At 47.4% G+C, this 25,433-nt stretch overlaps 1 protein-coding gene across 1 annotated transcript in view; it reads left to right on the top strand.

Moving 5' to 3' along the window:
* Ccdc93 (coiled-coil domain containing 93) overlaps positions 1–25,433 on the top strand; it is a 71,650-nt gene that overhangs the window by 35,199 nt on the left and 11,018 nt on the right. Inside the window, exons 12-21 of the mRNA XM_005070308.4 lie at positions 7,260–7,376; positions 9,551–9,613; positions 12,996–13,069; positions 14,098–14,179; positions 14,777–14,842; positions 15,887–15,940; positions 17,438–17,500; positions 22,432–22,540; positions 23,691–23,773; positions 25,295–25,332. Of these exons, the coding sequence (XP_005070365.1) occupies positions 7,260–7,376; positions 9,551–9,613; positions 12,996–13,069; positions 14,098–14,179; positions 14,777–14,842; positions 15,887–15,940; positions 17,438–17,500; positions 22,432–22,540; positions 23,691–23,773; positions 25,295–25,332 (749 nt within the window). The remainder of the gene's footprint in view (positions 1–7,259; positions 7,377–9,550; positions 9,614–12,995; positions 13,070–14,097; positions 14,180–14,776; positions 14,843–15,886; positions 15,941–17,437; positions 17,501–22,431; positions 22,541–23,690; positions 23,774–25,294; positions 25,333–25,433) is intronic.

Raw genomic sequence — 25,433 nt, 5'->3', positions numbered from 1 at the left:
CTTGTTTGACAAGCCTGGTTCCGCAGCCACCTCAACCCCAAATAAACACACGGATGCTATATTAGTTATAAAACTGTTAGCCTATGGCTAGGACTTCTTACTGGCTAGCTCTGTCTTAATTATTAACCCATTTCTATTAATCTATGTATTTCCACATTGTCTTGGCTTGCTGGAAAATGCCTGGCACATCCTCTCTTCCCCTGCTCTACATGACGACTTTGTCTGCCTACGTTTCCCAGAATTCTCCTCATCTCCTAGCCCTGCCTATATTTCCTGCCTGATCAATCAGCCAATCAGTGTTTTATTCATCAACCAATAAGATAAACATATATACAGAAGAACCTCCCCCATCAGGTGGGCACATTTATAATTTCAATGCTGGAGAAGAGAAACTGGAGGATCCCTGGGGCTTGCTGGCTAGACAGCCTACCGCAATCGTTGAGCTCCAGGTCCCAATGAGAGACCCTGTCTCAAAGGAAAAAAGAGTGAACAGCTCCCGAATGACACTCAGAGTTGATCTGTGGCCTCCACGCACATGCATCATGTCTACCCATACACAGACACACACGCATACATAAGGTAAAAAAGAAGCAGAATGTGGGCCAGGGAAAGTAGACGGTCACATTCCATGGGAGCACGTCAGAAGGTCACTTACACACTGTTATGCCAGAGGGTAGCAAGCAAGGCAGTGAGAGACTGACACACTGACATCCTGGTACAGAAGAATTGTAGGTATTCCTACATAAGTTGAACGTTCATGTGTCTCAGTGTTAGCAGGCCTGGTTCTGTTGTCTGTTCCTGCTGGCTTAGGTCCACAATGCTCTGACTTCTCAGAGTGCTTGTGGGGAGGTTTTAAATACATTTACATGTTAGGGGTGGGTGAACACACATGTGATCATGTGGAGGGCAATAGGACAACTGCAGGAGTCTTTTCTCTCCTTGTGCTATGTGGGTCCCAGGGATCTGTCTCTCCAGCCTGCTTGGAGTCTTGACTGTGGGTTCACCATATTTCACTGAAAGTTTTCTGTGGAAATTCTTGGGGGCCTGTGCTTCCAGGGAGGATCTAGGTTTGCTTCTCAGGCACCAGGAGACACCTCAGCACTGGTCCATTTTTGGGTCCTGACCGGCAGGTGTTTGGTTTGCTTTTGTGTTTTGAGACAGGGTCTTCTGGAGCATAGGCTGGCTTCAGCTCACTCTCTTTCTGGGGATGATTTTGAACTCCTGGTCTTCTTGTCTCTATCTCCCAAGTGCTGGGGGTACAGGTATGCACCACCACACCTGGCTCCCGGCTTGCAGTTTTGTCAGCATGCAGGAAGTATTGTGGGTATAACTGGAAGAACTCCATGAAGGTGGTTGTCTGTCTTTACATTTTATTGCGTACCTTTTCCTCTTATACCAATGCCAAGGCTAATGTGAGGCCTTTATTAATCCACTGTAAAAATCAAGCTCGGCATTACTATGTTTTGGAAAAACACCCCCAGGGAAGCAAGCCACCGTCAGTGAGAACCTGCGCCTTCTAGATTACCACATTCACTTACATTTTGGCCTCCCAGAATTCCATCGTGTTCTTTCTGGCCCGTAGCTTTGTTCAGGAGGGGAACTGAGCTGTGCTTTGTCATCTGCTTGATTTCAACTGGAGGCTTAAAAGATGCAGGAAACGTAAGTTCTTTAGATCACTGTGGAGAGCTTAGATCCCTGTGTAAGGTAGGTGTGCAGGGGTCCTCCCTTTCTCGCCTGAGGGACTGTATTGTGGTAGGTAGAGGGACTAACAAGGGGGAGCTTCCTGAACTAGGAGAAAGTTAGAACTGGGAACATAGCTTGGTGGTAGCGCGCTAGCATACACAACGCCCTGGCTTTGATCTCTAGCACCGAAAAAGAGAAAACAGGGTGGAGGTTAATACATGGGTAACCTTCGGGGACTCATTCAATTCTGAAAGGATAGCATGTTAGGTAAAGTAATCATTTCTTAGTTCTCTTGGGTATTTAACGCTTTGAACCGGACTGATGCCATCAAGTGACATTTAAAGCCATCTCCCCTAAGAACAAGTGTCATTTCTGTCTGTCACATTAGAAAACATGAGATCTGCAGCAGACTCTCTTAATCCACACTGTGGTTTTATAGGCACGTTCTTAATCTGCAATCATTGAACAGAATGAGATCCACACATCAACCCTTGCTCCTCAGTGGACACAAGGGTATGCTTGTCGGCGGCTGGCCTTTTTGACAGATGTTGTATTTTGTAAATAGACTGTTAAGATACCTGGGATTTAAAATTTTTCCCGTTGAGGGTTGGGTGGAGAACCCTGTTCTGTCTTCTCCATCTGACCTACTTTGTACTACTGTTAAAAGAGCATCTCGTCACCTACTCTTCTGCTGTAACTGTCCATTAGCCACTGTCAGATGGGCTGCCCTGTCCCAAAGACCTGTTTCTGCCTTCTGTCTGGGTTTTACTGGCTGTTAGGAGGACAATTTGAAAGTAATAAAAATTTTAGGTTGTTTAGTGGAGAGTATGTTTGATTAGGAACTATCTTCACTCCAGAAGAAGCTGCTTTAAAAAAACAAAAAAACAAAAAACTCTCAGCTGGACAAACAGCTTTCCGAAACACACGTCTAGGCTCCAAGGCAAGCATAGTGGACCTGCACATATGTGGACTTGTCATTTCACTTAGAAAAATGTATCAACATGGAGCTGATCCTCAGAATCCTGAGTTAATTAATATGAATTAATACTTTATAAATGAAAATGTAAGAAACTGCAGGGGCTGGAGAGATGGCTCAATTGGTAAAGTGCTTACCATACAATCATGAGGACCTGAGTTGATCCTCGCCTTCCATGGGATGCAGCTGTACACATCCATCATCCCATCATGGGAAGCTGGAGACTGGGAGGTCTCCAGGGCTACTGACCAAGCCACCTAGCTGAATCAGGGACCTCCACGTTCAGTGAGAGACCCTGTCTCCAAAGATAAGGTGGAGAAAAATTGAGGAAGACCCCCAAAATTAACCCCTGACTTCCAAATATATACATGCACACACCTACATGTGACCCTTATGCGCAGGTGCACATGTCCACACAAACATGAACACACGAGAGAGAATCCACAGAACATGTTTTTACCTAACACTAACAGGTTTAGAAAGCCCTTGCTTCTTGGAGCATATTCTAATAAAGAAATAAGGTTTTAAGAGCCTTCAGGGTTTTTCCTGTATGCATGCATTTTCTCTCTATATGATCCTCAGTGAGAGAATGGATTGGAAACAGGTCTTTTCCATTCTTCCTTGACATCCTGGTGGGCTCCCTCAATTTACTTTCCCAAACAGTGGGTCAATTATTGTGTTTCAGTCACTGACATTACCAAGTGTATTAGTCAAGATTCTAGATTCTGTAGAGGAACAGAAATGAGAGTGTGACTGTGTGTGTGTGTGCGCGTGCGTGCATGCGTGCATGTGTTTACTAGAGTGGCTCACAGGCTGGGATCTGGCTAGTCCAGCAATGGCTATCTTCCAAAGGAAAGTCCAAAATTCCAGTATTGTTCAGTCCCTTGGACTGGATGTCTCAGCTGATCTTCATCATACATCAGAATCCTCCAAAGCAGGCCTTAATACCAGTGAAGGAACAGAATAGATTAACTTGCCAACAAGAGTGAGAAGAGTGAAGACAAGCAGGCAAAAGCCTTCTGTGTTCTTTTTCAGCCTGCCACCAGAAGGCGTGGCCCCAAATGATACCATCAAGAAAAGAGGCCTCATGGGTATTCCCAGATGCTTGGGTTTTACTTAATTCTAAATGTAATCAAGTTGGGTTACATAATGTTCTGAAGACAGCGTGGGTTAGAGAGTGAGACTCTTGTGTTACATACACACACACACACACACACACACACACACACACACACGGGGTGAAGAGTGACTCAGTTGATGGAATGTTTGCCTAGCACAAATAAAACTTGTACTTGATTCTCCAGTACTGCATATATGAAGCATGGTAGTGTACTCCTGTAATCCCAGCATTTGAGAGGTGAGGCAGGAAGTCATTCTCTGCTGCCAAGCCAGTTCAAGGCAGCCTGGGCAAACATAGAGCTCTGCGGTGGGGGGGGCAGTGTATGAATGGGTAATGAATGATTGCAAGCAACACAAAATTCTGATAATGGCATGAAGTGTTCTCAGGCTTTGCCTGTGGTGCTTTGGAGGTCAGTGTCAGGTACTAAGTTGTATGTTAGCATCTCATTTGGAAATGAAGTGCAAGCTACAAACAGGCCCAAATTAATACTGTTGTTGAGGATGGACCAGTCAAAGTAGGTAAAGTACAGTGAGTTCATAGTAACTCTGGTTTTGGAGTAATTTGAAGCTAGAGAAGTCTTCCCTCCCACCTGTCCTTTTTCTTCTATCCTCAAGTAGTTTTCAGAAGGAGTTTATCCTTCCCCAGGCTATAGGTTGTACTTCAATGCATACAAAATTAATCTTAAAAAGTTAACTCAGTTTCCAGAAATTCAGCAAGCTAAGTGTCTTAGTTTTTACTCTGTTACCAATAAACTGCCCTTGACAACTCCAGGGGGAAGGGTTTATTCTGGCCACATTAAAGCCTTCAGTCTGTCATGACAGGAGAGTCAAAGCAACAGGGGCTTGGAGCAACTGGTAGCATAGCATCCAAAGTCAGCAGAGGCCATGCGTGTTTGTGCCCTGCTGGCTTTTCCCTTTTTCATAGTCTAGGACCCAAGCCCACGCCATGGCACCTCCTGCTTTTAGTGGGTCTCAGTCAACATAATCCCTCACAAGTGTGCCTGGAGGCTTGCCTTCTAGGTGGTTCCAGAGCCTATCAGTTGACAGTTGACCCTGTTACACAGGGGCATGGCAGTGAGAATTTTCTAAGGTTCTGGGTTGTGGTACCTAATGTTTAGCTTTCTGTTTCTTTTTTTTTTTTTATTGTGTATGAGGATGTGTACAGACACATGTGCATGCAGGTGAGAGAGTGAACGATGGCTGTGAGATGTCGGACACAATTGTGGGATGAAACTGAACTCTGGTTGCTTATGAAAGCAATACACACTCTTAACTGCTAAGCTGTCTCTCCAACCCCAAGGGTTTTATGTTTCCTTTCTGGCCTGCCAGCCCACAGCATGCAGAATGTTGCTCCTGGCTCTTCCCTGCACCCATACCCAGCCCACTGTTCCCAAATTCCACAATCATTAACCAGCAAAACAAATAGACAAAAAAAACTTTCATGGTCTGTCAACAGTGGTGTAAATTATTCAGGAAAAGCCTTAGCCAAGATACATAGCAGCTTCTCCCCTCCTTTTTCCCAACTCTTTCCCAGTGCTGCACTTTTGAGACTTCCAAACCCACGAGCACTGATGAAACATGTGGGGGCAGTAAGTTACCTATAGGTTTGCTACATTTAGTCTGGAAATCCATGATTAGCTTGGTCTTGGGATTATGAGGGGCATCTGACTATTCAATAAAGCTACCTATTGTAATGATTGCTATTACATGAAGGTAGACCTTTCTGTTTATTCTCCCCAGGACTTCCCCCAAGGTTCCTTTTTTAAAAAGATTGATGAGGGCTTTTGCCTACATATACCACATGTTGTATGTGCTGGTAACCGTGGAGACCAGAAGATGGAGAGCATCAGAGCCCCTCAAACAGATGTTACAAACAGTTGTGAGCCACCATCTAGGTGCTAAGAACTGAACCAGGGCCCTGTGCAATAGCAGTACATGCTCTTAATGACTGAGCCATCAATCCAGGCTCCTCCACTCCCTACCAGGATTATTGAGACGAAAGTTCCTATCAGCTTTCTATACCAGCCACTCCCCTCCTTTAAAAAATTACATTTGTTTATTTGTGGAACTGGCAGGGGTGAAGGAGTAGGGTGCATTCACGGAAGTCAGAGGACAACTTTTGGGAGCAGGTTCTCATCCTCCCCGTGATGGGCCTGGGGAATTGGTGGCGAGCACCTTTACCCCTGAGCTGTCTCTCCAGCCCTTGCTTCCATTTTTGCATCATTCTTTAGTAATCATCATTAACCCTTCTAGAAAATGTCAGTCATTTACCCTGTGACGCTACCCGGAAATCTCTCCTTTACCCAGTTTTTACAGCCTTCTCCATTCCTCTCCTCACTTGTCCATTTTCGGAGGTTTATACATGGCCTCTCTTGGCAACTTTCTCCTTCTTGGGCCTGTCTTCTTTTAAGACAGAAGGACAGAAGTAAGAAATGGTTGAGGGAGTGGTCTGTGGAGGGGGAGTGGAGGAGGATTTGCTGCTTATTATACATGCTCAGAAATGACTAGACTTAGCTACTGTGTATCTATAAAACTTTAATGAAAGTGAATAAGTTTGTAGCTTTTTTCATTTTTATTACATTATTTTTGTGATGGTGGGCTGTTTGTATGTATTTACCACTGTACATATGTAGAGATTAGAGGACAGCCTGTACCTATGGGAGTCTCCAGCCAAAGCTCTGGGGGAGCTAACTCATCAGGCATGGTGGCAAATGTTTTTACCCACTTAACCATCTTGCCAGCTCCAGCTTGTGACTCTTGATGATTCCAGATGGTCTCATAAGGAAACTGCTAAGACCTCCTGAGTTCCCTCACTAAGACCCTCCATGGGCACTGTTGCCTGGATGGTTTCGTAATAACCTTAGCTGGGCAACCTATGCCCATGCTTTCCCCTGCTCCAAAGCAGAGTTCTGACTGTTACATGTGGTTCTTTGACCCCAGCCTGGGTCCCGCCACCCTTGAGCCCCCAAATACACACACAGATGCTATCTTAGTTATAAAGCTGTTGGCCGTTGGCTATGGCCTCTTATTGGCTAGCTCTGTCTTAATTATTAACCCATCTCTATTAATCTAAGTATTTCCACGTGGTCTCATCTTACTGGAAAATGGCAGACCTGCAACTCCTTTGCCTGCTACATGATGACTGCTCAGCATCTCCAGAGAAGAGAGCTATTTCCTGTTTGTCCCTGCTTATATCCTGATTCTGCCCAACTACGTCACTTCCTGCCTGGTCAATCAGCCAATCAGTGTCTTATTAATTAACCAATAAGAGGAACATATACACAGAAGAACATTCCCCATCAGCTGACCAGGGCCACAGTCATCCTATCAGACTTTCCCTGCCTAGATTTTGGTTCTGAACAGGACATTGTAGACACCCTGCATGGGTGAGACTGGCTGCCCAGAACTGCCTTACTTACACTGAGGGGATGGACAACCAGAATGGGGCTGAGTTCATTATCTGTGTTGGGTTTTCCTACAGCAATCTGAACTGTCTGCTGAAGAAAGTCCAGAAAAATTAGGAACTTCCCAACTTCATCAGCGGAAAGTCATTTCCTTGAATAAGCAGATTCTGCAAAAGACCAAACATCTGGAAGAGGTGAGTGTTTTCATAATTCCACTGGAGTTAAGCTCCTTCCAAGAGGGGAAAGTTGGGAAGATGAATGAATGAAGCACCTGTAGTGACTGGTCAAAGGGGGCTCTAGCACAGGCGTACCACAGCCTTCACTTCAGTCTAGTAAAGTGTATGTGGATGAAGTGGGCATGTGTGGGTGTTTGCGGGTATGTGGGGGTACTTGTGTGCAAGTGTGCATACGCGTGCCTGATGGGCATGTAAGGAGCCAGAAGCTGTTGCTGGGTGACTGCCTTAATCACTGTCCACTGAATTTACTGAGGCAAGGTCTCTCTGAACCAGCTTGACTTGTCTAGCTAGCTGAGTTGCCAGGGATACCCCTTGTCTCTGCCTCCTCGGCACTGGAATTGGAGGCAAGCTGCCACACTCATCTGGCTTTTCACATGGATTCCGGGGAGCCAATGTTCAGTCTTCAGACTTGGTCTGTAGGCACTTTCTCCAATAAGCCCTCTCCCCATGAGTAAAGTTTCACAGAAAAGCTCATTTGCTTTCCTATTTTTCTGTGATTGCTTTCAAGCTACTATAACAGGGCTGAGTACTTGTAGTAGAGACCAAATGGCCCACAAAGCCTAAATTGCATACTGCCTGGTCCTTTATAGGCAAAGCTTATTAACCCATCACAGAGAAAACAGGGCAGGGCAGGAGAGATGGCCACCACCAAGAGCTCTTGTTGCTCTTGCCGAGGACATGAGTTCTGGTTCCCAGCACCCACGTTTGCAGCTCACAACTGGCTGTAACTACAGCTGGGGGGGGGGTGTCTGAGCCTCTCTTCTGACCTTTGCTGGAACCTGCATGCATATAAACACACACACACCAGTACATGTGCTTTTGTGTGTATTGGAAAATACACAGGACCAGAATGGTGTTCCTTCACAAATGAATAGTGTTGTGTGTGCTAAGTGCTGAGCTAATCTGTAGGGGTGAATGAAGAATGGGTAAGGGTCCTGCCTGCAAGGACCCTAAGGTGTAATGGAGACCTGCAGTAAATGAAACATCCATCACACTCACCTTTAGTTACAGCTTAACTGGGGAGGTCTGGGGAGCTGGGAGACTAATAGAACTTACTGAGCCTAAGGTCAAGGCTGACTAAGTCTGGAAAGTTGAACAGGCATACTGAACGGGAGGCCTGCGTGGAGATGTTGAGGAGCCAGGTGGAGACTTATGAAGCAGCTTAAGCAAAGATGAAGGGAGGAAGAGTTGGCCAGTTCCTGTCAGATGGTTGAGGAGGCTCGAGTGAGGTATGCAGTGGGCAACTGAGGACAGAGCAGCTCCATGTTAGGACTGTGGAAGCCACAGGGGGTTGCAGCAGGGCAGTGGCATGCCACTGCCTGTCAGTCTGTGGGCAGGAAGGGCTGGGGAGTCTCAGACTTTAGGAGGCAGGTGCACTAGATAAGCTGGTGATGGCAGGGAGTGGGAGAAACAAACCACTATTTCCCATTTATTTCTAAGGCCAGGGTGCATATGTCATGGAAGTCAGTAGACAATTTGCTGGGGTTAGTTCTTCCCTTCTACTAAATGGGTCCTGGGGTGGCAAGTGCCTTACTGCCTGAGCTATCCCACCATCCCCAAATGATCTTTTTAAGAGAGCTATTAGTCATTTATAGGTCTTGGTGACAGGTGGGACTGTTTTTGGAAAACCATATATTCTCCCGGGAAAGCAGACCAAAACGAAGGCAGAATGTATGACTCAGGGACAGTCTGTGGACAATAAAAGCCTACATGCAGGCTGGGGACATGGCTCAGCTGGTAAAGGCCTGCTTGTAAGCATGACACCCTAAGCTCAGCTCTCCAAGACCCCTGTGGAAAGCCTGGCATGCAGTATATGATCTTAGGGCTGGGAAGGTGCCCCGACATTGGTTTATGGGTGTGGCTTACTTTATCTTTTCTGCAGTGTGGGACATCAGGCCAGGGAACTGTACTGATTTATGGGTGTGGTTCAGTGGTAGACTCCATGTTTACTATACGTGGAACCCTTGCACCAAAATATAGAACTGTTAAAAAAAATAAAAATGAAAGTCCTGCAGTTTAAATCAGTTTCAACCTTTCTGGGTTTCTGCCTCCTCATTGTAAAAGGGGGATCCCATCGATGTCTGGGCCAAGAAAAGGATGCCGTTCAAGCAAATGTCCTTTTTCTCTCACAGCTGCAAACGAATCATTCCAGCCTCCAAGCCAAGTACAGTGACACGAAGAAGACACTGACAGAGGTAAGCAGGTCTCTTCTCCCCCGCTTTACTGTGGCCTATGGCTCACAGCCTCCTCTCCCAAGTCAGATCACAGCAGTGTGGGTACACGGACGGTGCGGGTCAGCACCACCCTGAAACTCCCCTTCCCTGCGATGGACCAGACTCTGAGGACGGAACTTCCCTCACACCAGCCGATGAGAGCATCGCTCCCTCCAGCAGCACTGGTCAGACATGACCACGTTGGGCCCTCCCATAGCACAGATCTAATCTTCATTTCTACGAAGCCTGCTCTTCCAAAGTAGACTAATGTGAAGAAAATAGACTTTTTTTTCCAACTTAAGTGAAGCAGGGCATAGAAGGTAGCAGACAGGTCAGGTGACATGGAGACAGCCACACAGCCATCCCAGGAAAGCCAGGACACTGACTGACTGTAGTATCAGTGACATGGGCTACCAGCTCTAATCTGTGTCACAATCTGTACAGTCCCAATTCTGATTCTCCAAATGGAAGCCCAGTTCCTTTTAGATGAGCCTTGTCTTCCCAGGTCCCCATGGGGACTCACTGTATCTACAGTGTATCTTGTTCTATAGCTATTTCTTTAGTCAGGATTCGTTTAGAAGTTAATACACCATCTTTTTCCTGTCTTCAAATGTTTGAGGATTCTTGGTTATATGTTCATCTGGTTTCAAGGTTCCTCTCACCATCTCTCAATACTGTGTACACTCTATAGCTACTTGACTTGTTACTGTGATTAAACTCCTGACAAAAAGCAGCTCAAAGAGGGATGGCTCTAGTCTGGCTTACTCTTGAAGAATGCAGTCCCCTGTGGTGGAGATGGCAAGGCATCAGGCCCTTGTCACAGCACACACAGTCAGGAAACAGATGAATACCAGTGCTTAGCTCATGGTCTCAGTTTCTGCAGATTAGGACACCAGCCTGGGGATGGTGCCTCCCACTTGTAGAGTGGGTCATCTCAGCTCAGGGACCCTAATGAAGAAAACTTCACAGGCTTGCCCATAGACTGGCCTAACCTGGCTGATGGGTCACAGGTGTGCCCAGAGCTTGTCTCATGGGTGATTCTAGTTCCTGTCAAGTTGACAGTATTAGCCGTCAAAACAGCTCACTTCCACTGTTTCTCTCGAACGGTGCTACCTTCTACGTGGTTAATCAGCTGACGGCAACAGATATTCAGAGCTGGGAAGCTTTGCATTCTCTTTGCTGTTTGCCAGTCCTCTGGGGCCCTCGGATGCTCTCCTGTGTAACAGGCTTCAGTGCTTTGTCAACCTCGCTCTTCTGATCCAGGCCTCAGCCCCACAAGCCAGTCTTCCCACCTATGCTGGCTACTTCTCCATAGCTGTCTTCCATCTGGGCCCATCTGCCAGCCCTCTGTCCTGTCCCATGAGTTAACCCACTTTCATGTTCCAGCATCATAGCCTGGATTATTTTGAGACTCTAGGTGAGATGGTTTGATGTGACACCTGACTATACTGCCATTTTCAACTGGGAACTTTTGAAACTTGTTTTGTTTGAATGAGCCACATATTCACATGGTTCAAAAATTCACCAAACACAAAAAGTGGACTCCTGTAACCCACCATCTGTCCACCCTCTCCAGGGTAGTGGTTACAAGCAGGATCTTTTAAGTCTTTTAAGGACTGTTTCATGATTACATAGCAATTATATTCTGCATACTTGTGCACATTTCCTCTAAGAAAAGTCTATATTTATTTAGTGTGTGTATGGGGCTGGGCTGGTTAGTATGCCACAGTGCATTGTGGAGGTCAGAGGACGACTTGTGGAAGTTGGTTCTCTGCCACCGTGTGGATTCCAAGACTGAACTCAGATTTTCAGGCTTGGTGGCAAGAGCCACGAGTGAGCCATCTCATCAGCCCACATGTTCATCTTTCTTGAGATGCTTTTCCAGTTTGCTGTATTCGTGGTTTTAGACCTTTTTCTAGATCACTATAAAAGGTATACTTTAGGCCGGGCATTGGTGATGCACACCTTTAATCCCAGCAGAGGCAGGCGGATCTCTGTGAGTTCGAGGCCAGTCTGGTCTACAGAGTAAGTTCCAGGACAGCCTCCAAAACAATACAGAGAAACCCTGTCTCAAAAAACCAAAAAAAAAAAAAAAAGTATACTTTAAGTGAACAGATGGACTGGGGAGATGGCTGGATGGGTAAAGCGCTAGCTGTGTGAGATAAGGACCTGTGTGCAGAGCCTGAGCATCCACATAAAAGCCTGGCGTGGAGGTGGCATTTGTAACCCCAGCCCTGGGACTCAAAGATAGATAGATCCCAGTGGCTCCCTGGCCAAATAGGCTAGCCGTACCTTGACTTTCTATTTCAGCGATAGATCAGGTCTCAAAAACTAAAGTTAAAGAAGCAAAAACTGAGGAACTCCTGGACATCAGCCCCTCCTCCACACGCACTAGCAAGTGCACACTCACAGAACACACACAGAATTATATTATTTTGCATTAAAATCTGCATTTCCACATGCATGTCATGTCACGCACTAGCAAGTGCACACTCACATAACACGCACAAAAGTACATCGCTATGCATTAAAATCTACATTTTCTTAAAGATTTTTCCATTTGCTAAATCAAAAGAAGGTAAAACCATTGTTCTTGGGATTTCTATTACTGTGATGATATGCCAGGGCCAAAAAGCATGTTGGGGAGGAAGGGGCTTATTTCCCTTACACTTCCATATTGCTGTTCATCACTGAAGGAAGTTGAGACAGGGCGGGATCCCAGAGGCAGGAGCTGATGCAGAGGCCGTGGAGGGGAGCTGCTTACTGCCTTGCTTCCAATGACTTGCTCATCCTGCTTTCTTATACAACCTGGGACCAAAGTCCTGGAATGGAACCACCAACCTTGGACTGGGCCTTCCCCCATTGATCACTAATTAAGAACATGTCCCACAGCTGGATCTTATGAAGGCCTTTTCTAAACTGAGGCCTCTCAGATGACTCTAGTATGTGTCAAGTTGACACAAAGCCAGCTGTACTCCATTCAAGAGGCTGGGAAGATTTAACCCTGCCATGACAGTGCTATTCTGATAGTTTCTCTGTCACCTTTTATCCCCACCCACTTTCCTCGTGCAAGGCCATTGTCCTCATCATTGCTGTGGGCTCTCCTGACTCTTTCTGCTGCGCCGTGAAGCCATTGTGTTTCCATAACCAGTGCACCATTTAGCAGACTCTGATTCTGATCTCCCGCCGCCTCTCCCCTTCTATCCCATTTGTCTGGTTCATCTGTTTTCTCAGTGCACAACCAAAGCCAATGGGCTCGGTCATCTCTCCCAAATAAGCCAGGAATGGAGGTGGGTCATGGGGCACACCCTCCTGCTTGCTTTTGACTCTCTGTAGCCAGTGATGCCTCTGCCCTGTCTTGCAGCTGAAGAGTCATGGTGAGAAGCTAGACAAAGAGCAGGCAGCCCTGGAGAAATTGGAAGCCAAAGCTGACCCGAGGTAAGGGGTTTCGGCACGTTGAGGAAACCGGCTACAGAATAGCCAGAGGTCATGGGCTGGAGCTCCATTTTCATTCAGATAATGTCACATGGCCATCCAGAAGGGACCAGTAGTTACCCTAGTGAGATTCTTGAACCACACTGAGTCACCCACCTTCCCTTCAGCTCTCCTTGAGATCCGAGCAGTGGTTTCTGGTTTTTAAAACAATGAAACAGGGCTGCGGCCTTAGTGGGTCAAGTGCTTGCTTTTTAAGCATGAGAACCCAAGTTTGATGTCCCAGATCCAACCTGAAACGGCTGGGCATGGTGGTACACAATCGTAACCCTAGCGCCCAGGAGGCAGAGACAAGACCCCTGGCACTTGCTAGCCTGCCAAGCCAAAGTACTTGGTAAGTCTCAAGCCAGTGAGAACCCCTGTCTCAGAACACGAGGAGAGGCAAGCTGCTGGGATAGCTCTGTGGGATGCAGTGCTTACTGTGAAGCCAGGCGACCTGAGTGCAGCTCCAGGAACCCACAAGGTAGAAGGAGAGACCTGACTCCCACAAGTTGTCCTCTGGCCCCCACACCTGCTGCACAAGGACACTCACTCACACATATTAAATAAACTAATTAATAAAATGTGTTTTAATTAAAGGAAAATAGAGGCTAGCACCTGAAGAACAACATTTGAGACTGTGAGCTAGCCTCCATACACACACACGCACACACACACAGAGTTATTGATAGTGTGTTTATCCTGGGTACAATTGAATAAATGATGAGAACCACTGGAGCTCGTTGATGTTTCCAAAGTTGAGATTTGCATTCTAGAATCCTATCCTGGGTGGGTTTTTTCTCCTCACGGGCTTGAGGGTCCAAATGCATAATCAGAAATGGAAATGATGACCATTTGTGGCACTCCCATCATACCCTGGGAGAAACCAAAGGAAATTAAGAAGGCGCTCCTTGTATTCTTGATGTGACTTTACCCTCCGTTCCTAAAATCTAATGGTAATGGCCTTCCCTGAGCTGTTGGTCTTTCCTCCTCAGCATTCTACAGAGTCTAAGAGCACTCGTAGCCATGAATGAAAACCTGAAAAGCCAGGAGCAGCAGTTTAAAGCACACTGCCGGGTAAGTGCTGCGTGGTGCTGATGGACAGGCAGGAGCTCCGCTGACGCTGTTGGTTTCCCATCCCTGTGCTGCTGGGCCATGCTAGCCAGTGCAGTGTAAAAGGCTGACTGGCTGAGGAGGTGACTCTGGGTAAAGAGCTTTCTGCTCTTGCAAACCTGGGAGAGAACTCTCTCCCAGGAAGGAACCAGCTTCCCAGCGGGAGCAGAGCACCTGGTTCCCTGTTGGCTTTTGTCCTGGCAGACACCAGTGAAAGTAAAGATGAAATGCCTCCATTGAATAGTTAAACTGGGCAGGCAAGATGGCTCAGCAGGTAATGGTGCTTGCCACCACGCCTGAGAACCTGAGCTGTGTCCCTGGGACGCACATGGTGGAAATTTTAAAAAAGCCTCCATAGGTTGTCCTCAGACCTCTACACATATGCTGTGGCGCACATAAGAGCATGAGTGCACACGTGCAATACACACCAAGATGCGTGCATGTGCTCACACACATGCCCACAAACACAAAGGTAAAAACAAACCACGCATGAAGAAGTTAACAGTTCCCTCCAGTTGGTAGCTTACCTGAGCTTTGTAAAGGTTCACCTTGCTTTTCCAGGAGGAGATGGCTCGGCTACAGCAGGAAATTGAGACCCTGAAGGCTGAGAGAACACCGGGTGAGAAGGTAAGGGCTTCAATTAATGCTCAGTGCCATCAGCTGCCCTCTGGCTGGGACGTGGAGAGATTGCAGCGGTTCAGTGCCATGACTCTTCCTGGGAGACATGAAGAAACTTCCATTCGCTTCCAGACAGAAAGGGCACGGACAGGCCAAAGGAAGGGTTCGGTCTAAGCTCAGTTTGGTGAACCAAAAATACATTTTTGGGGGTTAGTTACAGACAGGGGCTTGAGTGTCACAGGCAACTACACAAAGGGAGTCCCTGGCAACTTAAAGCCAGCAGCACCACTGAGAGACTCACTTTAATAAGTAGCTTACCTCTTACATATATTGAGGAGGGAACAGCTCTCATGAGCCTCTCTCTGTCCTACATGATGGGCTGTTAAAAGGGTCTTATGCTGCTCCTGCCAGCTAATCTATTTAAAGACGGCAACAGCTACATCAAGCCTGGATGGAGTAGACAGCCATATTCTTAGCACCATTAATCATCTCCCAAAAAGGACTGCCAGCTTACTTGAGCTAGGATTACAAATGTACGGTTCTCAGGGTTGGTGGGAGACTCGCTGGATGAGAGCACCTGCTGCACGAGCAGGAGCACCTGAGTTGAGTCCCCTGCACCTGTGTAAAAGCCAAGCATGAGAGACTGAAGAGATGGCTGTGTGGTCAAGGGCACTTACTGTTCTTGCAGGGACACTCATGCCCTTCCCAGCACGCATGCGGTAACTCACAGCCTTCTGTAATTCCAGCTCTAGGGGATCTGATCTGATAAGTGGTGCATACAATGCAGATGAAACATCCGTGCACATAAAATAAAAATAAATAGAGCCAGGCAGTGGTGGCACACGCCTTTAATCCCAGCACTTGGGAGGCAGAGATGAGCAGATCTCTGTGAGTTCAAGGCCAGCCTGATCTACAGAGCGAGCTCCACGACATCCTCCAAACCAATACAGAGAAACCCAGTCTCAAATAAAAAAATAAAAATAAATAAATAAATATCACTTGTGTCTGCTCCCCTACTGAGCAAAGGTGCTGACCCTGTTCGCATCCTTTCAGACTGTCTCCGATGGAGAGCCACAGGGTGCCCTGACCCCCACCATGACTCACAATGTAAGTATCCCCTGCCCCTTGGGGCCAGCATTGTCCCCAGAGAATGTGTCAGCTTCCTTTCTGCTCTCCCTGCACAGCTTTCCTGCCTACTGTCTAGTCTGTACGGCACCTCCTCTCCTGCCGCCTTCTGGGGGCAGGTACCATTTTCGACCTTCCCTTCCTTAGATGGAAGAGGCCCGTGTCAGCCGCATGAGCTCTGAGCTCTGAGGCATGGTGCAGAGGGAAAAGCTGCCTTCTTAGTTAGCTGCACTGCAGCAGGCCACAGCTCTAGTTACCATGCTGTGTGTCAAGTGAGTCCCCACTTGCAGCTCAACACAGTTATAAACTTACAATATTATGAGGGTTTTTTTGGTAACTTGATTGCATATTTTTCAAACATGAATGTTGTGATGACATCATGTCCCATGTATTATAGATGAATGGACATGACTGTATTCCAGCCCAACTCAGTCCGTTTACAGAAATAGGCAGTCAGACATGGCTCAAACGTATAGGCTCTCCGTGGCGTGCTCTAGTTTGCTGAACCTTGTTATGTGTTAAAACAATACCTGTTGCATATAAAGAGAAAGGAAGAGGACCGGGTAAGAACACGGCCCTTAGGGTGGTTCTTTATGACCTGTTAGACTGGACATGGGACTCCTACAGCAATATGTTAGTGTCACCTATAGCTGAGCCCTGTCCAATTAACTGTGCATTTACTGTGTGTTCATGTGCATGTATGCTCCTTCTGTGATTTTCTCTGAGACAACAGACTATCCGGCTGCTTTTCCCACGTCTAGGCTCACTATGGAGCCACATCTGTGCATTAGCTCTGTCCCAAAAGAAGCTTCTGTAACAACGAAAATGTTTGCATAAGCATCTTCCCACACATAATGCATGGCTATTGAAACTGGGGGCTGATCTTTTTCCTTACTTTAATTGATGCAAGTTTCAGATTGACATGTAGGATTAGTGGTTATCATTTTGGATACCTTGGGTTCAGGCAGAAACAAACAGAAGACCAGTGTTAGCTGAAAACACAGATGTAGGATAAAGACTCTTAAGGCAGTGTGTTGTCTCCCTCTTGCTGTAGTCTTCCAAGTTGCGGGGGAGGCGGCTGAAGAAGCCCATAGGAGGGGCTAACGAATAAAGTATTGCCTTGCAAGCCTGATGGCATGAGTTCGATCCCCAGAGCCCACTCCACACAAAGTTGCCCTCTGACCTCCATAATTCACTCTGTGTCACATGCACCCCCCCACACACACACACACCCGGTAATGATAAATACTTTATTTTCTTCTAAAAAGAACACCGATTCAGCCAGGATGCTGGCAGAAGAAGAGGTGTTAGGACACCTCGTGGAAATGTCTCACAGGGGGGAGGGTATAAACTTGGCCATCTGAGAGAAGGGACTTGAGGCTCAAGCTGAGAGGACATGATTAGATATATTCAACTTCCAAGGGCTCCGACAGAGAACAGAAGCTCGATTCTAGATAACTGCGGCCTGCTCTCTCTTAGGAGGACCTGGACAGACGGTACAACATGGAAAAAGAGAAGCTGTACAAGATCCGCTTGCTACAGGTGGGTGACCGCAAGGACCAGTGGTGCACAGAGATGTCTGACTGATAGGAAGGTCCTGACTGAGCGGGAGGTCTAGGTGTGTAAGAACTCGAGTGACCAGGCTCCGCTCACTGCTGCCTTTGTGTCCAGTCATGCCATGATCTGAGGTGCTGCGACAGCATCGCAGATGTCTGTTGCTATCTGGAGTTGAACTTCACCTTGCATGCAAAGTAGGTATGATTAGCCTCATGTTCTATATGGAAAAAAAATAGGTTCTGGAGGCCAGTGAGATGGCTAAGAAGTTAAGAGCACTTGCTGCTCTTGCAGAGGACCCGAGTTCTGTTCCCAGAACTCACACCAGTTGAATCACAACCACCTCTAACTCTAGTTCCAGGAGATCTGACACGCTTTTCTGAACCCACAGGTATCTACACTCATATGCACATGCCTCCACACAAGCACACACAACTACACGTCATTAAAAAGGAAAATAAACCTGGGAAGGGATGCTGAGGAGATGGCTCAGCAGTTAAGAGTGCTGGCTGCTCTTTCAGATGACCCAGGTTCAATTCCCAGCACCCACATGACTGTTCACAACCATCTGACTCTAGTTCTGGGGAATCCAGCACCCTCCTCTGGCTTCCAGGGACACTAAGCACCCACATGATACATGGGCATACATATGCATGCAGGCAAAGCACCTAAGCACATAAAATGGCGAAAAATGCTTCAAATAGACTGTTTCTCCAAAGGCAATCCTTCCATAGGTCCCCAGGGCAGGGTTCAAGTTCAGGTCTACTTAATAACTTGGGATCTGAGAGAGGGGTGTCACACACAGGGCGCAGAGGTTGTAGAGCCAGCTCCAAACCTAACCAGTCAACACTATGTTTCCAAGCCCATTATATTGCCAGCGCCTGACTCTTGGGGATTTAAACCCACAAATGAACCTTGGCCTTGTGTCCCATGTTGGTTTGAGATACTTTTCTTTCCTTTGGGAGGGAAAGCCAAGCTTTGGCAAGAATTGCCAGGAGTTATTCCCATCTTCCTGGCTCCTAACTGTTCTGTGAGATAGTTGGCTAAATTCAAAGGAGTCAAATATGTCCTCGATACAAGATCACTGTTCTAATTTTCATTTTAGTGTTTTGAGAGGGAGTCTTATAGCTCAAGCTGCCTCAAATTCTGTGTAGCCATAGCTGGTCTTGAACATCTGATAATCCTGTCTCCGTCCTCCAAGTGCTGAGATTATAGATATGCACCATCATGCATCACTACCTTTCAAATATTTAAAGATGGCTTCTCAGCCTTCAGCAAGACCAAGTGCAAATATTTAAAGATACATAGAATTAATACAGTCTGTGCCCTACTGCTGTTTGGAGACCCTGACTGGCTACTTCCTACTTATTCAGCCATGCATCTGGCCCCAGTAACAAGAACTGGGGTGATCTGCCCTCTGGGAACTGGTTGTTTGAGGACCAAGATCTTCCCGTATGTGCCAGTGTACAAGGCTGTATATGTGGGCAGTGCCACTTAAACCACTACTCAGGCGAGGCTGAGGTCAAACTAGAAGAGAGCTGCAATGAAGCCAGTAGGTTGCTGAGGACCTGGCCTAGGTAGAGGCAGCCAGATCTGTGATTGGAACTGGCTGGGCAAAGTAAAGTGCCGTATCTAATGGAATTTAGTGATGACTGCACGTGAGGGGGATCAAGTTGATGCTCAAGTGTCTGACTCAAAGGTATCTACACGTGAAAATCATCGGGAAACAGGCATAAAAGAGAAGGGACCCACGTGGAAGTATAAAGAAAAGTACTAGTAAACTCCCTGCTGGGCCAAGGGGTGGTGGCACACGCCTTTAATCCCAGCATTCGGGAGGCAGAGGCAGGAGGATCTCTGTGAGTTAGAGACCAGCCTGATCTATAAACTAGCTCCAGGATAGCCTCCAAAGCCACAGAGAAACCCTGTCTCAAAACCCCTTCCCCCCAGAAAGCCCCTCCCAGCTGGGTGGGGAGTGGGGTTTGCTGGAAGTCAGCTCTGCAGTTCAGCAGTTTAAAAAGTACTTGCCTCACAAGTGTAGAGACCAGATCAGATCCCTGGAAGCTATGTAAATTCCAGGTAGATACAGTGGCCTATAACAGAATGACAGGATGACTCCTGCCATCAACTTGAGGTCTTCATGTGCACATGCATTTATGTACACAAGCACGAGCAGAAACATTCATACACCACATGTGAACAAAATACGTGCACACGTCAGCTCCAACTCAAAAGAGTTTGGGCTGGAGAGCTTGTTCTGCAGTGTGGGGATGCTGACTAACGCTGTGGACATGTGGGCAAGACCCAGGTCTAAACCCTAGTGAGCAAGTTAAGCAAGAACAAGAGAGGGGAGGGAGATGAACCAAGGGCTGCTCACAGAGACTGAGCAGACAGCCAGGTGCCACAGCCAGCTTCGATATGGTAGTTTTTGTTTCATCTTATTCTATTTTACTTTTTCATGTTTAGTTGCTATTCTGTTCTTTTGTAATGAGAGACAGAAGGTGAATAGATCCAGAGGGGAAGGGTGGGGGGGGAGTAAGAGGAGAGGAAACTATAATCAGGATATATTATGTGAGAAAAGAATCTACTTTCAATAAAAGGAAAAAAGAAAATATATATGGGAAATGGTTGAGGACTGGAGGAGCTAGAACCTCAGACTTCTTCGTTCACTGTGTCCCAGAAAACTTCTGAAGTGACATTGAAGCCATGTGAGACACAAGATATACTCTCCTAATCCCTGCAGTTAGGGAACCCAGGACAGATCAAAGTGATGACCCCTGACAAAGTGGCCTTAGTGGGTTTATTGGGATTACTTACAGGAGTGATGGTGAGGGTGACTTACTCACCAAAAAGCCCCCCCCTGACACAAGTGACAACAAGATGCAGCCTTGAGGCTCCCTGCACCATTTGCAGGCAGCTAGAGAGATGGGTATCCTTGACACCTTTCCTAAGTGTTAGGGCTGGTCAGTCTCCTCCACCAGCCGGTGTGTGCTGCTTCCTTGGGGAGGGGCCTATGGGTCTTAAAAATTTCAGCTTTCTCAGAGTGTGAAGTTTAATTCCTGAGACTCCTGAGCCCCTACCCCAAGAGATGTTCCAGCTGGGAGGAAGTTCCAATGTAACATTTGTCAAGGTGGAGACAGGCCCAGGGTCTGTGACTTGAAGGAGGGAGGCACTAAGCATCCCTGGCTGCTTCAAAAGAAAAAGGCAAGAGGCTGGTGGCTGAGTGGTGGTGAGCTCAGGGAAAGAGTTCTTTCAAGCCAAAGGCTTGGGCAGACTTAAATGTTGAACAGCCAGTGTATCCACCTACACACACACACACACACACACACACACACACACACACACACGCACACACACACACACACACACACGGAGAACATTCTAGAAATAAAGTCACAATAAAAAAGGTGTCATCCATGCTGGTGTGAGATGGCTTCTAGGGCAAAGATGCTTGCCACTAAGATGGAGTTTGCGCTGTGCAGGGGTGCAGGGATGGCTTCATTTCCTCTGCCTATCTAAAGAGTTAGAAGGCAGGAGAGAAGCGTTACTAGAAATCTTGGGGAGTTCAACAGGTTCATCATACAATGCTAGGGAAATTGGGTTTTCCTCATGGGGTTCTTGGCTCCATTAAGAACCCACTCAAACAGAAGCTCAGGGGCAATTTATTAATTAGAGTTTAAAAGGAAAACCCCAAGGCAGGCAGACTGACTCTTGGAGCCGCCTGGAAGGAGAATAATGGTAAACATGGGAGTCAGTCACACCGTAGGGATGGAGGCTTTAGAAGAAGCAAAAAAGCCAGTCGAATTAGTTAACCATTTAAAAAGTGTGGCTAGGTCTTGCCACCAGCATATAAAAGAAAAGGACAGAGAAAAGAAAAAAAGAATAGTTATGTCCTTCTGAGTCCGGACTCAGAGAGACAGCACGCAGACCCAGCCAAGCTTGGTGGTGGCTCATAGGGACTATACCAGGGAGCAGGAATTCTGGGAAGGAAAATTACCTTATCACAGGGTAGTCAGTCTCCTGGCCTGGTCCCTGCCCTGTCCCTCTACACTAAACCCTTAAGGGAGGAGACAAGGGCATGTCTCCCCCTAGAGGTGGATTCTATCCTCTACAACCTGATTTCAATCCCGAAGACCCATTGTGGAAGGAGAACTTCCACAAGTTGTCCTCTGAATTCCACCCCATACCATGGCACATGCACAGTAAATAAGCAAACATAATTTTTAAAAATGTGAAGTTTGAATGATTGTACCCTAATATTCCTGGGGAGAACAGAGGTCAAACCCAGCACTTACAAGGAGTATAGCCTTATCCTGTACCCTTCTGTCCAGAGATGTACAGATTGGACTTAAGATTTGGTTACTGCAGTGGGTTTCCTGCCTAGAGGCTGTGTTTCCTTGGAAGTTAGATTTCCGTCCCGGCTGCTGAGACAAGCAGGCCAGAGGGCCACGGAGAGGAGGAACAAGGGCTCAGGGGAACAGCAATGCTCAGCCCAGGTCCTGAGATTCCGACATAAGCTATGTGAAAGCTGAGTGACTTGCTTCTGTGACATGGCCCCAACACACATGCTGTGTCCTGGACACCTGATAAGACAGGCTGCCTGGGAAAGGGCTTGAGGGGTCAGTCAGGGGCTTCCGAGTAGGCTGAGGAACTGGGAATGCATTTTAGAGAAGCCTCAGATGGCACCTGTCACCGGGGGCTCTCCTTCCAGTGCCTGTCCTCAGGTAAGTCACCCTGACTCTGTGGTTCTGGTCAGCAGCCTCCCCAACGTGTCCGAAAACAGGACAGCCGGTCACAATCCCACGTGAGGATCCCAAGCCAGTGGCCAAATGTGTGTCTTTGCGGCTGGCTCAGCACATGTGGCACAGACAAATGCAGGAGTCCTTTCACCTGGTGTTCTCTCCCTGTCTCCTTACATTTAGGCGCGAAGAAATCGGGAAATAGCGATTTTGCATCGCAAGATTGACGAAGTGCCCAGTCGAGCCGAGCTGATACAGTATCAGAAGCGATTTATTGAACTCTACCGTCAGAGTAGGTGCATTGAGCAAACACAGGCTATTGGGCCTCAGGCGGGATGGGAGGCAAGGGGCTCCATCCACTTTAGTATGGTGCAGCATTGACCAGAGCACAGTCCATAAATGCCACCTTGAAAGGGTCCTTACCTCATCACCGGGCCTGCTGAACAGGTCTGGGAGCTGTCCTATGGTCTGACTGTCCACTCTATAGATGGGTTCATGATCTCAGGAACCAACTCTGGCCAGCTCTCATGGTAGCTGGCTCCGTGCTGTCACCTGAGCCCCTCTTCTTTCCGGTTTCTTACCAAGCATCCCCACACCGGCATCTCCAGATGGTCCTCAGTCATGCTCCACAGAGTCACACCGGGGTCGCTTTAGAGCATCATATTCCCATAATCCAGGACCAGTCTCCCCTCAGCCGGTCCAGTAACTACATCGTGTCAGGCTCAAAGCCTCCCTGGGTCTTAGGGAGATGGTTCAATTAATAAAGTGCTTGCCTTAACAAGCGTGAGGACCTGAGTTTGATATGTCTCCTGAGAAGTATGTCGTTGTTTAAAAAGAAAGGAAGGGAGGGAGGGAGGGAGGGAGGAAGGGAGGGAGGGAGGGAGGGAGGGAGGGAGGGAGGGAGGGAGGGAGGGCGAATGAACATCTGTGGAGATGGCTCAGTGTTTAGTGTACTTGTTTTTGCAGAGGGCCTAGGATAAATTCCTACCACCCACATGACAGTTCACAGATGTCTGTAACTCCAGTTCCAGGAGGTCCAACACCCTCCGTGGGCACCAGGCACACACACGTTATGCACATGCATGCATGCAGACAAAGCATCCATACACACATTTTTAAAAAGTCAGGCACGGTGGGTGGTACACACACTGGGGAGGTGGAAACAGGTGGATCCCCGCCGCTTACTGAACAGCCAGCCTAGCTTAGTGAGCTCCAGATTCAGTGAAAGATCTTGTCTCAAAAATAAGGTGAAAAGGCATTGAGGAAGATGCCCAGTGTCAACCTCAGACCTCCGCATGCACGCATACCATGTACGGACATGTAGGCACAGAGACAGGCTGCTGTGGTAGTTAAGTGTGCATGAGGCCCTGGCACATGCTACACGGGTTGGGTTGCTGTGGTCAGCTGATGCTCGTGCACTGGAATGCTGATCTCTTTTGCAGTTTCTGCGGTGCACAAGGAAACCAAGCAGTTCTTCACTTTGTACAACACCCTGGACGACAGAAAAGTTTATCTGGAAAAGGAGGTGAGAGCCTTTGTTTGACTATTTGTTTCTTTTTTTATCACATTTTAAAATTTATTGCATGGGTGGGGGTTGCATGTGTGGAGTTCAGAGGACAGCTTATAGGAGTCAGTTTTCTCCTTACACCATGTGGGCTCCAGGAATAGAACTCAGGTCTTCAGGGTTGACAGCAGGCACCTTTACACTAAGCCGTCACACTGGCCTGAGTAAGAGCCTATATGGAAAGAAATTAACTATATAATTCAGATGAGCCCCTGACAGCAGAGTAGCTCCAGAAGATTCAGATGGACCTGCATCCTACCGGGGTTTAGTGGAAGTAGAGAGACTCTTCCTGGACCAAGTGCCAGGGATTGTCACTGCAAAGCAGGAGATTGCCTGGAAGTTGACTGCAGTGAAGTGAAGCTGGCGTTCACCTGTTCTGTATATCATATGAGAAACACCATCATGAGGGGCTCAGAAGATGACTTAATCCATAAAGCCCTTGCCTTCCAAACATGAGGTCCTGAGTTCAGTCCCCTGAACCCACATGGAAACAAAAGAGCAGGCATGGTAATATGTTTATAATCTCAGCACTGGGGAAGCAGAGACAGATCGCTGGGGATCACTGTCCCACCTCCATCCTGGCCTCCTTGATAAGCTTCAGGCCAGTGAGAGACCCTAGTTTAAAAAACCAGGTGGATATCATCATGAGGAATGGCAGATGAGGTTGTCTTCTGGCTTCCACACGCAAGTATACATAGAAACACAAAAGCACATGAGAAAACAACAACAACAAAAAAACCACACTTTTTCCCAAGTATTAGAGGTAAGAATGCCATGCCTATGTTGTGTATTGTGAATCTGAAGTCCAGGTATGGTGAGGTCATCCTTATGTTGTATATTGTGAGTCTGAAGTTTGGGTATGACTGATTAGGGACGAGCCAGCAGGTTAAATAGTGCACAGCCAGGGAGACTCAGAGCTCTTCCCAGCATGCCTCGCAAGGGCAGATGGAGGGTCCAGATGTGAGAGCAGAGACAGTTTCCATGGTAACAGTTCCGTGAAGGATGTTTAATCTGAAGCTCTCAGGACCGCTTAGCGGCTGGCCATGTTGGTTGACTTGGGAGTGGGGCGGTGGAAGACAGGCAGTATCTTCTCTGCTCAGCACCCCTGACCCACCCTGGGCTCAGAGCCTCAAACTAAAGAGTGACATTTGGGAAAACAAAAATGACTTGTGCTGTCAGTCCACAGAGCCCTGCCGCTGGAGTCCTCTCAGCTGGCAGCCGGGTCCTTGAAAGAGCTGTGATCACTCATCCTAGGGAAAAGCTTTCTTTAAGTAGATAGGGATGGATTCCCAGAGGAAAACTACGCAGGCAAGCACATGTTACTCTTTCATTTCTTCTCTCTCGTTACGTTGACCTACTCGACAGCTATTGCATTCCTTCCGGTGGCATTCCCCCAGTCCCAGGCACGCTTTCCAGCATTGACTGCGGCAGTGTGGGAAACTTACCGCCTTTTACTTATATGATTCTTTTTCACTCCCCCAGATTAGCCTGCTTAACTCAATCCACGAGAACTTTTCACAGTAAGTACCAGTGCCCACCTCCCTGGCTGCGGTGTGCCTGAGAACTGGGTGAGGCACAATAGCCGGGGGCTGGGATGAGAGCCTCTCACTTTCCCTACTTC

This window comes from Mesocricetus auratus, unplaced genomic scaffold (genome assembly GCF_017639785.1).
Source record: "Mesocricetus auratus isolate SY011 unplaced genomic scaffold, BCM_Maur_2.0 Super-Scaffold_100676, whole genome shotgun sequence".
Classification (NCBI taxonomy): Eukaryota; Metazoa; Chordata; class Mammalia; order Rodentia; family Cricetidae; genus Mesocricetus; species Mesocricetus auratus.
This window is presented reverse-complemented; position numbering and strand designations above follow the sequence as displayed.